At 44.4% G+C, this 14439-nt stretch overlaps 1 protein-coding gene across 7 annotated transcripts in view; it reads left to right on the top strand.

The window, feature by feature from the left end:
• l3mbtl2 (L3MBTL histone methyl-lysine binding protein 2) overlaps window positions 1–14439 on the top strand; it is a 181256-nt gene that overhangs the window by 38805 nt on the left and 128012 nt on the right. For all 7 annotated transcript variants that reach the window (XM_041177803.1, XM_041177802.1, XM_041177804.1 and 4 more), the window contains 4 exons: window positions 1726–1957; window positions 3458–3537; window positions 5094–5198; window positions 11676–11823. In XM_041177803.1, the coding sequence (XP_041033737.1) occupies window positions 1726–1957; window positions 3458–3537; window positions 5094–5198; window positions 11676–11823 (565 nt within the window). The remainder of the gene's footprint in view (window positions 1–1725; window positions 1958–3457; window positions 3538–5093; window positions 5199–11675; window positions 11824–14439) is intronic.

Raw genomic sequence — 14439 nt, 5'->3', positions numbered from 1 at the left:
GAATTTGATTTTTAGATAAGTTGAGAGGTTGTTTGATTTTCAAAGGGACAATGATAAGATGTCTACAACTGGCAAGAGAAATAAGGCAAAGTTATTAAGTTTGTATTTCCTGAAAGTGCTGGCCCGAATGACAACATGTAAGATTTTTATATTCTGAGAAAAGTAACTTTCTTTTTATTCATTCACGGGAAGTGGGCTTCACTGGCTGGGCCAGCATTTATTGCCCATCCCTAATTGCCCTTGAGAAGGTGGGGGTGAGCTGCCTTCTTGAACCGTTGCAGCCCATGTGGTGTAGGTACACCCACAGTGCTGTTAGGAAGGGAGCTCCTAACTCCCAAAGAAAGGTTGAAACAATGAGATTTACAGATCAAAAGGGAGAACATTTATTTAAAGAAAGATGGAAATCTCCGTGGGGAGTGGTTGTGTGAGACGTGGAAAGATGCACTGTGAGAAAAACCTCTATCCGCCCTGGAGAAATTTACTGATCCAGAAAGCAAGGTTTTGTTAAAAGCTTTGGAATTCCATTGTTGAGTGAGAGGGAGAAAGAAGCTGCAAAAAACCTCCCTTACAGCAACAGTGGGTGCTTGTACTATTGCCAGATGTTTTATAGATTAAGAATCTATTTGGAGTGTTGCCTGAAAGGGGTGGGCAGTTGGGAGTTTAGTTAAGTAGAAATCTGGTGACAACTGTTACATTTAGTTTTATAAGTGTGTAACTGTAGACATTGTTTACATTTTCTTTTCTTAATAAATGTTTTAATTTAATCTTTAAAATCTCTAAAGGTGCCAGTGGACCCATTATTTTTGCCTTCAGTGCGCAAACCTTACCATAATAAATACAAATTGCCAAACCATTGTGATAGCGCGGCCAAGTTTCCTTTTGGAATTTGGTCAGCCTGGCAAATACCACCTACCATATCATAACGTCAGCCCAAGGCTGAATGTTGTCCAGGCCTTGCTGCATATGGACTGCTTCTGTATGTGCGGAGTCACAGAGGGTGCTGAACATTGTGCAATCATCCATGAACGTCCCCACTTGTGACCTTATGATGGAAGGGGAAGATCATTGATGAAGCAGCTGAAGGTGGTTGGGCCTCGGACACACGACCCTGAGGAACTCCTGCAGTGATGTCCTGGGACTGAGATGATCGACCTCCAACAACCACAGCCATTTGGGGTGTGGTGGAGGAGAAATTTAAGTTGGGGAGGAGAGGAGGGAGGCTGTCCCTGTCAAATGAGCATTGATGGAAAGTAACACCAAATGAGGACAGAATGTGGTAAAAGCAAAAAACTGCGGATGCTAGAAATCCAAAACAAAAACAAAAATACCTGGAAAAACTCAGCAGGTCTGGCAGCATCTGTGGAGAGGAACACAGTTAACGTTTCGAGTCTGTATGACTCTTCAGCTGAACTGTTGAAGAGTCATACGGACTCGAAACGTTAACTGTGTTCCTCTCCGCAGATGCTGTTAGACCTGCTGAGGACAGATTGTGGTTTGGTTGTGACACCCTTGACAGTGAATGGCTGGCCAACATTCACTGTTTAAACTCACAAATGAATTAAAGTCCTGGAAAAATGTACTGAGTGCTTGTGGAATCTGTGAGAGACAGCTTTTTCAAAAGGTTGGTAGGGGAGGAAGAAATACATTTTTTTTCTGTCCCTTGTTGAGCTGATGCTTATGTTTGAGAAGAAACATTTTCTCTTATTTTTGATTTTTCCCACCTAGATGGTGGAGAGTATGAAATACTCCTTCCAACCAGGAATGCGGGTGGAAGTTGTGGATAAGACGCAGATTTCGCGTACGAGGACCGCGGTTGTGGACACTGTGATTGGAGGCCGCCTGAGGCTACTGTATGAAGATTGTGAGGAAGATGATGATTTCTGGTGCCACATGTGGAGCCCTCTCATCCACTCAGTGGGGTGGTCCAAACGGGTGGGTCACAAACTGAAATGCACAGGTGAGCAACTTGAAAGCTTATACTTTTATTTTTGTAAGTGCGACTTGAGCACTCTCTTCAACATAGAAAATTACGAGACGTTCAATTTGTGGTGTTCAAGGTAGTTAAAGGATTTGATCGGTGAATGGAGATAAACTATTTCCTCTGGTGGTTGGAGAGGGGTGGGGTCCAGAATAAGGGGCATAATCTTAAAATTGGAGCCAGGCAGTTTGGGGGTGATGTCAGGAAGTACATCTTCACTCAGAGGGTAATAGAAATCTGAAACTCACTCCCCAAAAAAGCTGTTGAGGCCAAGGGTCACTTGGAAATTGCATAACCGAGATTGATAGATTTTTGATAAGCCAAGGATATTAGGGAAATGGAACTGAGGTGGGCAGATGGAATTAAGATGCAAATCAACCATGATCTAATGATGGAACAGGCTTTAGTGGCTGAACAGTCTCCTAATGCTATGTTTCTACTTGTTCCAAATAGTGATGTATGTTGCTCTCTGGTGACAGTTACAATTAACATGTTGAACTCTAACACGCTGATAAGCCCTAGGTTTTCATACCTTAAAACCCTGTCACCCTCCTCCCTCCTCACCCAGTATTTTATTCTTCCATGGGCCGTGGGCATCACTGGCAAGGACAGCATTTGTTGCCCATCCCTAATTTCCCTTGAATGGAATGGCTTACTCAGCCATTTCAGGGGGCAGTTAAGAGTCAACCACATTGCTGTGGGTCTGGAGTCACATGTTGGCCAGACCAGGTAAGGACAGCAGATTTCCTTTCTTAAAGGACATTAGTGAACCAGATGGGTTTTTACAACAATCGGCAATAGTTTCATGGTCACCATGACTGAAACTGGCTTTCAATTCCAGATTTTAAAAAATTAATTTATGTACTCAGTAATGGGGACCACGAAACTAACACCGATTGTCATGAAAACCCATCTGGTTCATTAATGTCCGTTAAGGAAGGAAATCTGCTGCCCTTACCTGGTCTGACCTACGTGTGACTCCAGACCCACAGCAATGTGGCTGGCTCTTAACTGCCCCCTGAAATGGCCTAACAAGCCACTCAGTTGTACACAGGAAGATATCTCACTACTATCTTCTTGAGGACAGTTAGAGATGGGCAACAATTGTTTGCCTTGTCAATGGCACGCACATCCTGTGGGCAGAAATAAAATTATTCATGGGTGACATCAACCCCATTCTCAAGGGCAATTAGGGATGGGCAACAAATGCTGACCAGGCCATACCCCATGAATGAATAACACAAAAACAGACAGAAGGGTGGATCGAGTGCGTGAGGCTGTAGAACACTTGGTGAAGACAAACCTGAATTCAGGTTTTAAAGAGAATGATGGGAGCTTTGAATTTAACCGTTTTGAATTGTGAACTTCTCATGGTGAGTGGGAGAAAACTGGATGATGTTTGTGAGATGGGGATTAAACCCTGTAACCGCTTGGTTTCCAATGGTTACAACTGACATTTCATTCATTTTTTCCGAGAAGGAGCGACCAGAGCAGACTTAAGCTCACACCCAACGTTCAGGAAAATCTACTGTGATGCTGTACCCCATCTCTTCAAAAAGGTAAGGGACAACATTTTGCATTTTTCTTCATTCTGGCGATATAGCAATGTCAGCATTCGATGACCGTCCCTTTTTTAAATTCTTCTGATGGGATGTGGGCGTCGCTGGCAAGGCCAGCATTTGTTGCCCATCCCTAATTGCCCCTGAGCTGAGTGGCTGACGGGCCTATTTCAGAGGGCAATTCAGAGTCAACCACGTTGCTGTGGGTCTGGAGTCACATGTAGGCCAGACCGGGTAAAGATGGCAGATTCCCTTCCTTGAATGGCATTAGTGAACCAGATGGGTTTTAGTTTTATAGTCACTATTACTGAGGCTGGCTTTATATTCCAGGTTTTCATTCATTGAGTTTAAATTCCACCAGTTGCTGTGGTGGGATTTGAACCTGTGTCCCCTGAGCATTAGCCTGGGCCTCTGGATTGCTCGCCCAGTGACATCACCCATGCATGCGCGCCATATTTCAATTGGGAATATCCCACCCTTGATACCCTCATCTATGCTGTGATCGTTGATTTCGGGATGACCCATCCCCAGTTGCCCTTGAACTGAGTGGCTTGCTCGGCCATTTCAGGTGGCAGTTAAGAGTCAACATATTGTGTGGGTCTGGAGTCACATGTAGGCCAGACCGGGTAAGGATGGCAGATTTCCTTCCCTAAAGGACACTAGTGAACCAGATGGGTTATTACAACAATCGATGATAGTTATCATGGTCACCATTACTGACGCTGGCTGTATATTTATTAACTGAATTTAAATTCCACCAGCTGCTGTGGTGAGTTTTGAACCCCTGTCTCCCAGAGCACATTAGCCTGGGCCTCTGGATTACTGGTCCGGTGACATTACCAGTACCGCCACCGTGTCCTCCATGACAGCCCGAATCGAGATCAACTGACTTGAAACAGATCAAAATCAAATTTGGGTTCCTGGTTTAGAAAGTTCGGCACTGCCCCCACACTTAATTTAACCCCTAAACAACTGAGGCAGGATTGTAAGAGTAACATAAATTTTTCTCATGCTCCTTTTTTAAACGTTCTTCCAAATTTCCTTTCCAGGATTCCTTCATGAAACCTCCATTTATTAAGGTGCCAGAGCACTAGGCAAAAGATATCTGTATTGAGACTGTTGACTCTGTTGATCTGAGTTAGAAGCCAGGTCTAATGTTTCTGAGTCTCTGTTAAATGCATTCACAAAAACAGCAGGCGATCAGCAGAAGTAATTGATAATTAACGCACAATGACTTGTCGAGTGTGATCACTGAGCCAAGGCTGATATATGAGTCAAGAGCATTTGGATGTAGTGTGGAGGTCGGCTTAGTGGAAAAACTGGGTGACTAAGTGTTGGGAACACTCGGCAGGCCAGTTAACATGACAAGTGTACATGACAGGGGTGGACCTATTGTTGGAACTGTCTGAAACGTTAACCCATTTCTTCTTCTCCCTATCTGATATTGACAGATGTGCGGAGTGTTTCAAACGTATTCTGTTCTTGCGCATTCCTTACTCTGATTCTCTTTTTGCAAGAAATGAATGTTTGCCAAACTTAACCCTTCCGATCCCTAGGTGCGAGCAGTTTATGCTAATGATGATTGGTTTGAAGAGGGGATGAAACTGGAGGCCATTGATCCACTGAATTTATCCACAATTTGTGTTGCCAGTGTCCGAAAGGTAAGGAGAATTTTTATTTTCGGTTATTTGGCACTGGCGTTCTGTAGAAAGTACTTGCGCCTGTACACTTGCCTGCGCCTGTACACTTGCCTGCGCCTGTACACTTGCCTGCGCCTGTACACTTGCCTGCGCCTGTACACTTGCCTGCGCCTGTACACTTGCCTGCGCCTGTACACTTGCCTGCGCCTGTACACTTGCCTGCGCCTGTACACTTGCCTGCGCCTGTACACTTGCCTGCGCCTGTACACTTGCCTGCGCCTGTACACTTGCCTGCGCCTGTACACTTGCCTGCGCCTGTACACTTGCCTGCGCCTGTACACTTGCCTGCGCCTGTACACTTGCCTGCGCCTGTACACTTGCCTGCGCCTGTACGCATCGGATGTCACTGGGCACTGCTTGGCTGACTTGGTTTTCAGGAGGAGAACCACATAGTTGGAATGGAAATTATCACCACGTCAATGCTCTGTTTGCTACTTGATCTAAAATCCAGATTGGACCTTCATTCTTCCTAGTTTAAGGCAAACAGTGAGGGGAAAGCTGTTTGCAACTGGGGACGGGGAGGTAAAGAGGAATGAACTCTTCAAGTCTGCAGCTCTCCTCGTGACTTAGTGGTTAACTCCGGTACCCAGTATGGTGCTGAGGTGTACATTTCAGCCCAGTGTGTTCATGTTCGAATCTTCTTCCAATGAAGTGCTTGCTTTGGTTTTATAAGTGAGAGCAGATGTTACTAATTGGCAAAGATTAGGGAATTATTCTCAAGTACATAAGAACTGGTTTACACTGGTGTAAGAGGAGAACAAGGGAAGTCTGTGCCTATGCTCTGAGGTTTTGTGAATAAACCTGTGTTAAGGAAGAGACTGGCCATGGATTTGTCCTTTACCCAATATAGGGGAAGTGAATTTAACACAGAGTACTTGCAGATAGACCCAGCTTTCATCCTTAATCTGCACTGGAGTTAGTAAATCTTGGAGTTGGCAGTTCAGACTATACCATTGGTCTTGGTGCTCCTGGGTTTGGGAGGGGAGAAAACTGTCAAATTCCGTCTGATAGTTGGGACATTTTTACTATGTCAGAGGTGCTACATAAATGTAGGATGTTAAAAATCCCTTCGTGGGATGTGGGTGTCGCTGGCAGGGCCAGCATTTGTTGCCCATCCCTAATTGCTCTTAAACCGAGTGGCTTGCTGGGCCATATCAGAGGGCAGTCGAGTCAACCCAGTTGTTGTGGGTCTGGAGTCCTATGTAGGCCAGACTGGGTAAGGATGGCAGGTTTCCTTCCCTAAAAGGGCACCTTTTACAACAACTGATGATAGTGGTCCCTGAGGCACGCTATATATTCCACATTTAGTAATTGAATTTAAATTCCCTAGTTGCCCTGGTGGGATTTGAACCCATGCTCCTCAGAGCATTAGTCTGAGCGTCTAGCTTACCAGTCTAGTCACATTACCACTACACCACCGTCACTGTTATACCCAGTGGCTCCTGCTAGAAGTGACATGATTAATCATAAAATATGATTAATTTTGGCTGTAGTAAAAAGAGAAAATGCTATAAATACACAGCAGGTCGGGCAGCAGCTGAGGAGAGAAACAGAGTTAAAGTTTCATGTCTGTGATGTTTCATTACAACTGGGAAAAGTTAGAAATGTAATAGGTGAGCAAGTGAAGCCGGGGATGGGGAAGAAGACCTAAACTGAATTTCTGTGATGGGGTGGAGGGCAGCAGAGATTAAATAACAAAATGTTTCATGGTACAAAAACCAAAGGGAGTGGAAACTGGACAAGTAAAGAAACAAAAGATGTGCCTAGATGAGGTGTGAATGGCAGCCACCCTAATGCAAAGTAAAGGGACTAAGAGAGAAACGAGAGAACACACAACCAGCACAAAAGGCATGGCACAAAATTGAGCAGAGGACGTGATGTAAAATTGCTGAACCCAATGTTAAGTCTAGAAGGCTGCAAAGTGTCGAGTAGATACAGGAGGAAGACCATAACAGGCCAAGGTCAGAGAGGTCACAGTTCATTTTGGCTGTGATGGTCTCCACTATTTTAACCAATACTTCCCAAACTTGTTCCTGGTGTGACCCCCATTTTGATGCCTCGTACTTCGTGTGACCCCGGAATGGGGTCGCGGTAGTGTAGCTTCAGCTGCTAATCAGCCAGTGACAGTGGGGGGTAGTGGGGGGGAATAAGCTCCTGAGCATGGTGGTCAGGAGAGGGGGTAGAATTCTGCATTGGGTCGGGGGGGGGGCGAGGAACTGTTTGACTGCAGGGGTTTTGAAAAAAAAACTTCTAAGACATTTGTCAGGCTCAAAGGCCTGTCCATTCGGTCTTGGAGGGGTAAAAATGAGGATTTAAGGGGGCCTCCAAGCCAGTTGGTGAATGAAAATCAAGACAGAGCTTTTCTTTACTGAGAGAGTTTATTGGCTTTGTTCAGTCTCATAGCTCTCTGCTCACCCAGTTGACCCAGCTGTCCCCTATCTATGTGCTCAAGGTGCTTCTTAAACAATGATTTCAGCCTATGTAACCTAACAATAGGATTAGCAAACCATTAACAGACCCCACCGTGACCCACAGTTTGGGAAGACCTGATCTGAGCTCATGTGAGCTATGGCCCATGTAGGTGGGGCTCTGGAGAGCAGCAGTGGCGGAGAACTTGCCAATATAATTTGACATCTTCCTGCAAAAGAGAGCAGATAAGATGAGATAAAAGCAGCAAATGCTGCAAATTCTCAGCAGGTCAAGCCAACTCTGTTTCTCTCTCCACAGATGTTGCCTGACCTGCCTGAAATAATTCCATCATTTTCTGTTTTTATTTCAAATTTCCAGCATCTGCAGTAGTTTTGTTTTTATATTAGAGAAAAGATGAGAGTGGGGGCAGAAAATTATTTTCCGGAATGATTTGCGTCATGTTGATCTGTGAGGTTAAACAATTCTCAGGGAGATTTAATTTATAAGATTTCTTTGTGAGTAAGATTAGCTATACCTTGTCTTTTATCCCTTTTTTAAATTTAATTTTAAACTATGGTGACATCATTGAATGTATTGGCTTATTTGATTTAAGATGTACAACTGAGATCACAGCATTTATTTTCAGAGTCACAGGATGATTACAGCATAGAAGGAGACTCTTTGGCCCATTGAGTCAGTGTTGGCCCTCTGAAGGAGCAGTTTAGCTAATGCCATTCCCCTGCCTTCTCCCCGCAACCCTGCACATTCTTCCTTTTCAGATAATAATCCAATTCCCTCTTAAACACCTCGATTGAAGCTACTTCCACCTCACTCTCAGGCAGCATGTTCCAGACCTTAACCACACGCTGTGTGAAAAGGTTTCTCCTCATGTCACCATTGCTTCTCTTGCCAATTACCTTAAATCTATTCCCTTTCGTCCTCGATCCTTCCATCCTTCCACCAATGGGAACAGTTTTTCCTATCTACTCCGTCCAGACCCTTCATGATTTTGTATACCGCTATCGAATTTTGAAATCTTTTCCTCTTACCTTTCCATATCTCATTCCATTTTTTTATCCAGGCAGCGCTTTCTCCTCTTCCAGCTGTAATTTTTCCCTCTGCTAGGGCTTCTTTATTCTTTCATGGGATGTGGACATCACGGGCAAAGCCAGCATTTGTTGCCCATCCCAGTTTGAACTTGAGCTGAGTTGTTTGCTCGGCCATTTCAGGGGGCAGTTAAGAGTCAACCACATGGCTGTGGGCCAGGAGTCACATGTAGGCCAGACCGGGTAACTCTCTTCACATACAGTATAAATTGTTGTTTTCCCCTTTATATTGGTATTCTTGCAAGTGTCCTGATGAGTGCAAGAAGAAAAGCTTCGACATGTCTCTCTTTTTCAGCAATACTCAATTTCTGTACCACCAAGATGACCTTTGCTCACTTTTCCACTGCTTTTTCTCCACAGCCTTGTGTAGGAATGTCTTGCTTCGGATCATTACTTCCTCAGGCAGAGTGACTAAGATTGGGATAAGCCAATCCTAGAATTGGGATTTAGGCAAAATGAGTTACTGATGTCAGGCGCTTAACTCCCCAAATTATCTAAATCACCTTGGAAGCAGTTTTCAAGATGGACACTGATAAGAAACTCCATCTGCATCAGTGTTTTGATTTGTTACAACTTCTGGGAACTCTATTTCCTCTGATGAGAAAGTTGTGAGCTGGACTTCCATCTGAGGAGTTGACCTCAGACCAAAGTCTCTATCCAGCACCATACAGGTGTTGTTGAATCTGCTCAGGCATTCCCCCGGGATTGAGGATAACTTGCTTCCATTTCGGTTCAGTGGGTTTAGAGGTGGCTGATAGGTCCAATGAGTGATCTGCGGACTCTGCCACATGCGGGGTAGGTGGTGCTTGAAGGGTTGGGTAGATGGGTTGTTCGGAGGTTTGTGCGCTCCCTCTGCCACTCTGACTTCACCTCCGCACGTCCCTGACGAAGTCTCTTGATGAGTTTGGTGCTTTCCCGAATGAACCTTTTTGGGCACAACCCGGTTACTCCCGTGAGTTGGTGGGGCTGTTTGACCTCTTCAGCGATGCTTTCAGGACATCCCTAAGGCATTGCCTCTGTCCTCCTGGGAGCCTCATTCCACCACCGAGTTCAGAGTAGGCAGCTGCTTTGGGAGTTGGGTATCTGAGCGACACATCCTGTCCAGTGGAGCTGATCTTGAGTGATTAGCACCTTGATGCTGGACAAATTGTTGAATAAGTGTAATGTATCTGCAAGTCATGCTGGTGGTGGGAGTGGCTGTTTGAGAGATTCTTCATGATAAGGTGTATTTTTAAAGTGTGGATGGTTTTAGTTTCATGGGATGTGGGTGTTGATGTTGCATTTCTTTGCCTATCTCTGGTTGCCATGCAAGGAGGTTACTGGGGCCTTCTTGAACTGCTGCAGTCCTTGGTTTTTAACTTGTTTATGGGATGTGGGCATCCCTGGCTGGGCCAGCATTTATTGCCCATCCCCAGTTGCCCTTGAGAAGGTGGTGTTGAGCTGTCTCCTTGAACCGCTGCAGTCCATGTGGTGTAGGTACCCCCACAGTGCTGTTAGGGAGGGAGTTCCAGGATTTTAACCCAGTGACAGTGAAGGAACGGTGATATATTTCCAAGTCAGGATGGTGAGTGGTTTGGAGGGGAACTTGCAGGTGGTGGTGTTCCCATCTACCTGCTGCCTTTGTCCTTTTAGATGGTAGAGGTCGGGGGTTTGGAAGGTGCTGCTGAAGAAATGTTGAAGGATGGTGCTTCCAAAAAAGGTTGGATAAGGAATTACCAGGATATTGACCCAGTGATAATGAAGGAACAGAGAGATGTGTGCAAGTCAGGGTGGTTTGTTTCTACAACATTGCTGCTCTTGTCCTTTTTTGTTTGTGGTTTATAGGGAGGGGGTAATCTTTAAGTTACTGCAGTTCACCCTGTCGATAGTAAATGTGGTAGACACAGTTTGGAAGTGGTGGAGGGCAGAATGATCTGCCCTGTTCCAGTTTCTTGTCAGCATGTTGTTACCCTCTTCGTTCCCTCGATTAAATCTCTATACTCTCTCCAAAGCCTCGACAGCCTTCCTAAAGTGTGGTACCCTGAACTGGCCACAATACTCCAGCTGGGAACTGACCAGTATTTTTTAACATTTAACATTACTTTTGTACTCTCTGTCTCTATGTCTCCAAGGGTGCTGGATGTCTTATCAACAGCCTTCCTGACTTGCCCTGCGACCTTCAGGTCTCTCTGATACTGCATCCCCTTTAAAATTGTACCCTTTAGTTTACATTACCTTTCCTTGTTCTTCCTACTAAAATGAATCACTTCTCTGCATAAAATTTCACCTGCAAGATCTCTGCCCATTTCACCAGTCCGTCCATGTCCTCTTCAAGTCTGTTGCTGTCCTCCACACTGTTTACTACATTTGAGATTCGTATCATCTGCGAACTCTGAAATTATGGTGTACCCAAATGCAGGTCATTCATTTAAATTAAAAAAAAAATAGTGACCCTATGTACACTTTACTCCAATCCAAAAACAGCTATTATGCTTTGTTGTATATTTTAAATCTTGGGGCTGTGCAGAAATAACGCAAGTTTCCATGTGTGTAACAGGTTTTATTCACAGTGTTGTAAAATGTCTGCTCCACACTTCAGCTTGGGTTTCCAGCTGTTTACTTTTCCCTGAGTCTACACCCAGACTTAACCAATCAAGCAGTGTGAGCATCAATAGTAAACAGACTCTCATAATCAAATACAGAAACAATTGAACACTACCGTGCGTTGTTTTCTGTCCCTTAACCAATTTCGTATCCACGCAGTCCCTGCCGCTTTTAATCCTATTGGGTTCAATTTTGCTAACAAGTCCAATATTTACTTGGAGTAAATGTCTGCTCAGGCAAAATCGGATGTCAGGTAAGCAGCGTAATTTGAGACAGACATCAAGAGTTGCACAAGAACAGCAGAGATGATGCGTTGTTTTTGTCTCTTGTGGAATGACAGGTGTTGCTGGATGGATATCTGATGATTGGAATTGATGGTTGTGAAGCAGCTGATGGCACCGACTGGTTCTGTTATCATGCTTCCTCCTGTAGCATCTTTCCCGTGGGATTCTGTAAGAAAAATGACATTGAATTGACACCTCCTCGAGGTAAGTCACCTGTCGGAAACTAAAATTGGCAGATATCGAAGGCTCCATACACAGGGTCCCTAGAGGAGTATAAAAAGTGCAGGGGGAGCTTAAAAGGTGAATTAGGAAAGCTGAGAGAGTGCATGAGAAAGCATTGGTGGGTAGAATAAAGGAAAACCCAATGGGGTTTTTAAATATATGAAGAACAAGGGAATAAATAGGGAAAGAGTAGGGCCAATTAGGGACCATAGACGTAATCTGTGTGTGGACCCGGAATACGTGGGTACAGTCCTCAATGAATACTTTGCGTCGGTCTTCACAGTGGAAAAGGACGATGCAGGTATAGACATCAGGGTGGACGACTGTGAAATATTAGAGGAAATTAACATAGAGGGAGAGAGGAGGTGCTGGAGGGCTTAGCGGCCTTAAAAGTGGATAAATCCACAAGCCTGGATGAGCTGTATCCCAGGCTTTTGAGGGAGGCAACGGAAGAGATATCAGGGGCCCTGACAGTAGTTTTCAAATCCTCTCTGGCCATAGGAGAGGTGCCAGAGGACTGGAGGACTGCTAACATTGTCCCATTATTAAAAAAGGGAGGTAGGTATAGACCAGGAAATTACAGGTCAGTCAGTTTAGCCTCGGTGGTGGGTAAGTTACTAGAAAGAATTCTGAGGGACAGTATATAACTGCACTTGAAGAGACACAGATTAATTGGGGATAGCATGGATTTGTTAAGGGAAGGTCCTGTTTGACAAATTTGATCGAATTTTTTGAGGAGGTAACTAGGAGTGTTGATAAGGGTAACGCATTTGACGTGGTCCTCATGGACTTTAGCAAGGCTTTTGATAAGGTGCCTCCTGGCAATCTGAAGAAAGTAAGAGCCCATGGGATCCAAGGCAAAGTGGCACGTTGGATCCAAAATTGGCTGAGAGACACGAAGCAGAGGGTGATGGCAGAGGGATGTTTCTGTGATGAAGTCTTTTTCCAGTGGGGTCCGGTAGGGCTTGGTGCTGGGGCCCTTGCTGTTCGTGGTTTACATAAATGATTTGGACTTAAATGTAGAGGGTATGATCAAGAAGTTTGCAGATGACACGAAAATTGGTAGGGTGGTAAATAGTGAGGAGGATAGCCGTAAACTGCAGGAGGATATCAATGGACTGGTCAGGTGGGCAGAGCAGTGGCAAATGGAATTCAACCCAGAAAAGTGTGAGGTAATGTACTTGGGGAGGGCTAACAAGGTAAGGGATTACACTATGAATGGTAGGACCCTGGAGAGTACTGAAGATCAGAGGGACCTTGGTGTTAGAGCCAACATGAATTTCTAATGGTAGGTCATGTTTAATGAACCTAATTAATTTATTTTGAGGACGCAATTAAAGTAGTGGACAGTGGAATGTCTATGGATGTAATTTATATGGACTTCCAGAAGACATTTGATTAGGTTCCACAAAAGAGACTGTTAGCTGATATTAAACCTCATGGAATTGAAGAAAAATTATTACCCTTTTAGAGAGTAGATGATGGGTATATACTAAAATTGGAAGGAAGTGGTGTTCCACAAGGATCTGTGCTGGGCCCTCAACTGTTCATTAATAGAACTTCTCCCAAGCTAAAGTGCTCAAAGTCGAGGCGCTAATCACTCAAAATCAGCTTCACTGGGCAGGACACATTGTTCGTTAGCCTGACACCAGACTCCCAAAGCAACTGCTCTACTTGGAACTCAAACCAAGGAGGACAGCGGAAACACTTGAGGGATATCCTGAAAGTATCCCTGAAAATGTCAAACACCCTGCCCGGGAGTCCCTAGCTTATGACTGACCAAAATGGAGAAGGTGCATTTGGGAAGCCACTAAGCACATCAAGAGCCTTTGACAGGAACATGCAGAGGCAAAATCGAGGGATCAGAGGGAGTGAACAAACCTCTACACACCTCATCTGCCCAACCCTTCAAGCATCACCTGCCCCACCTGTGGCAGAGTCTATAAATTGCACATTGGACTTATCAACCATCTCAAAACCCATCAAACTAGAGCGGCCTCCCAAGGGACTGGCTAAGAAGGAGACGCTATTTATTAATGCATCGAGGGCCATATATCCAATTTGGTCATTGGTGGCATAGTAGGTAATGTAGATGGGAGTAAAATTAGAAAGAGACATTGATTAAGTGAATGAGCACAACCTGTGATGGATAAATTTCAACACAGGTATGCGTGATGTCATTCATTTTGGACCAAAAAAGAATAGATTTGAGTATTTTTTAATTGGTGAAAAATTGGTAGTCCAGAGAGAATTGAGATCCAGTTATAAAGATCACTAAATTGTAGCAGTCAGACATAAATACTATTCAAAAAAACTAATGCAATGTTAACCTTTATAATCCATTTATTCATTATCACTATTGCCTTAGTGAAGTCATTGGCTCTTTCTTCTCTCTGGATTTTCTTTAATCCTCCCTCAATCTTTGTCTCAATGTTAACCACCCATCCCATTTTTCTTCTGTTTTTACCTTCAATTTCTCCACCAGGACATGGCTGCCAGGTCTTCGTTTCCAATCTTCATCCTTCACTATCTTCCTCTCTCTAACTGGACTGAACAACCTTTTTGATTCCTGAACTACTCTTGAGCTAACCCACTCAC

Source organism: Carcharodon carcharias, chromosome 31 (assembly GCF_017639515.1).
Source record: "Carcharodon carcharias isolate sCarCar2 chromosome 31, sCarCar2.pri, whole genome shotgun sequence".
NCBI classification, from domain to species: Eukaryota; Metazoa; Chordata; class Chondrichthyes; order Lamniformes; family Lamnidae; genus Carcharodon; species Carcharodon carcharias.
Note: the sequence above shows the minus strand (reverse complement) of the source record. Positions and strands in the feature narration are given on the sequence as shown.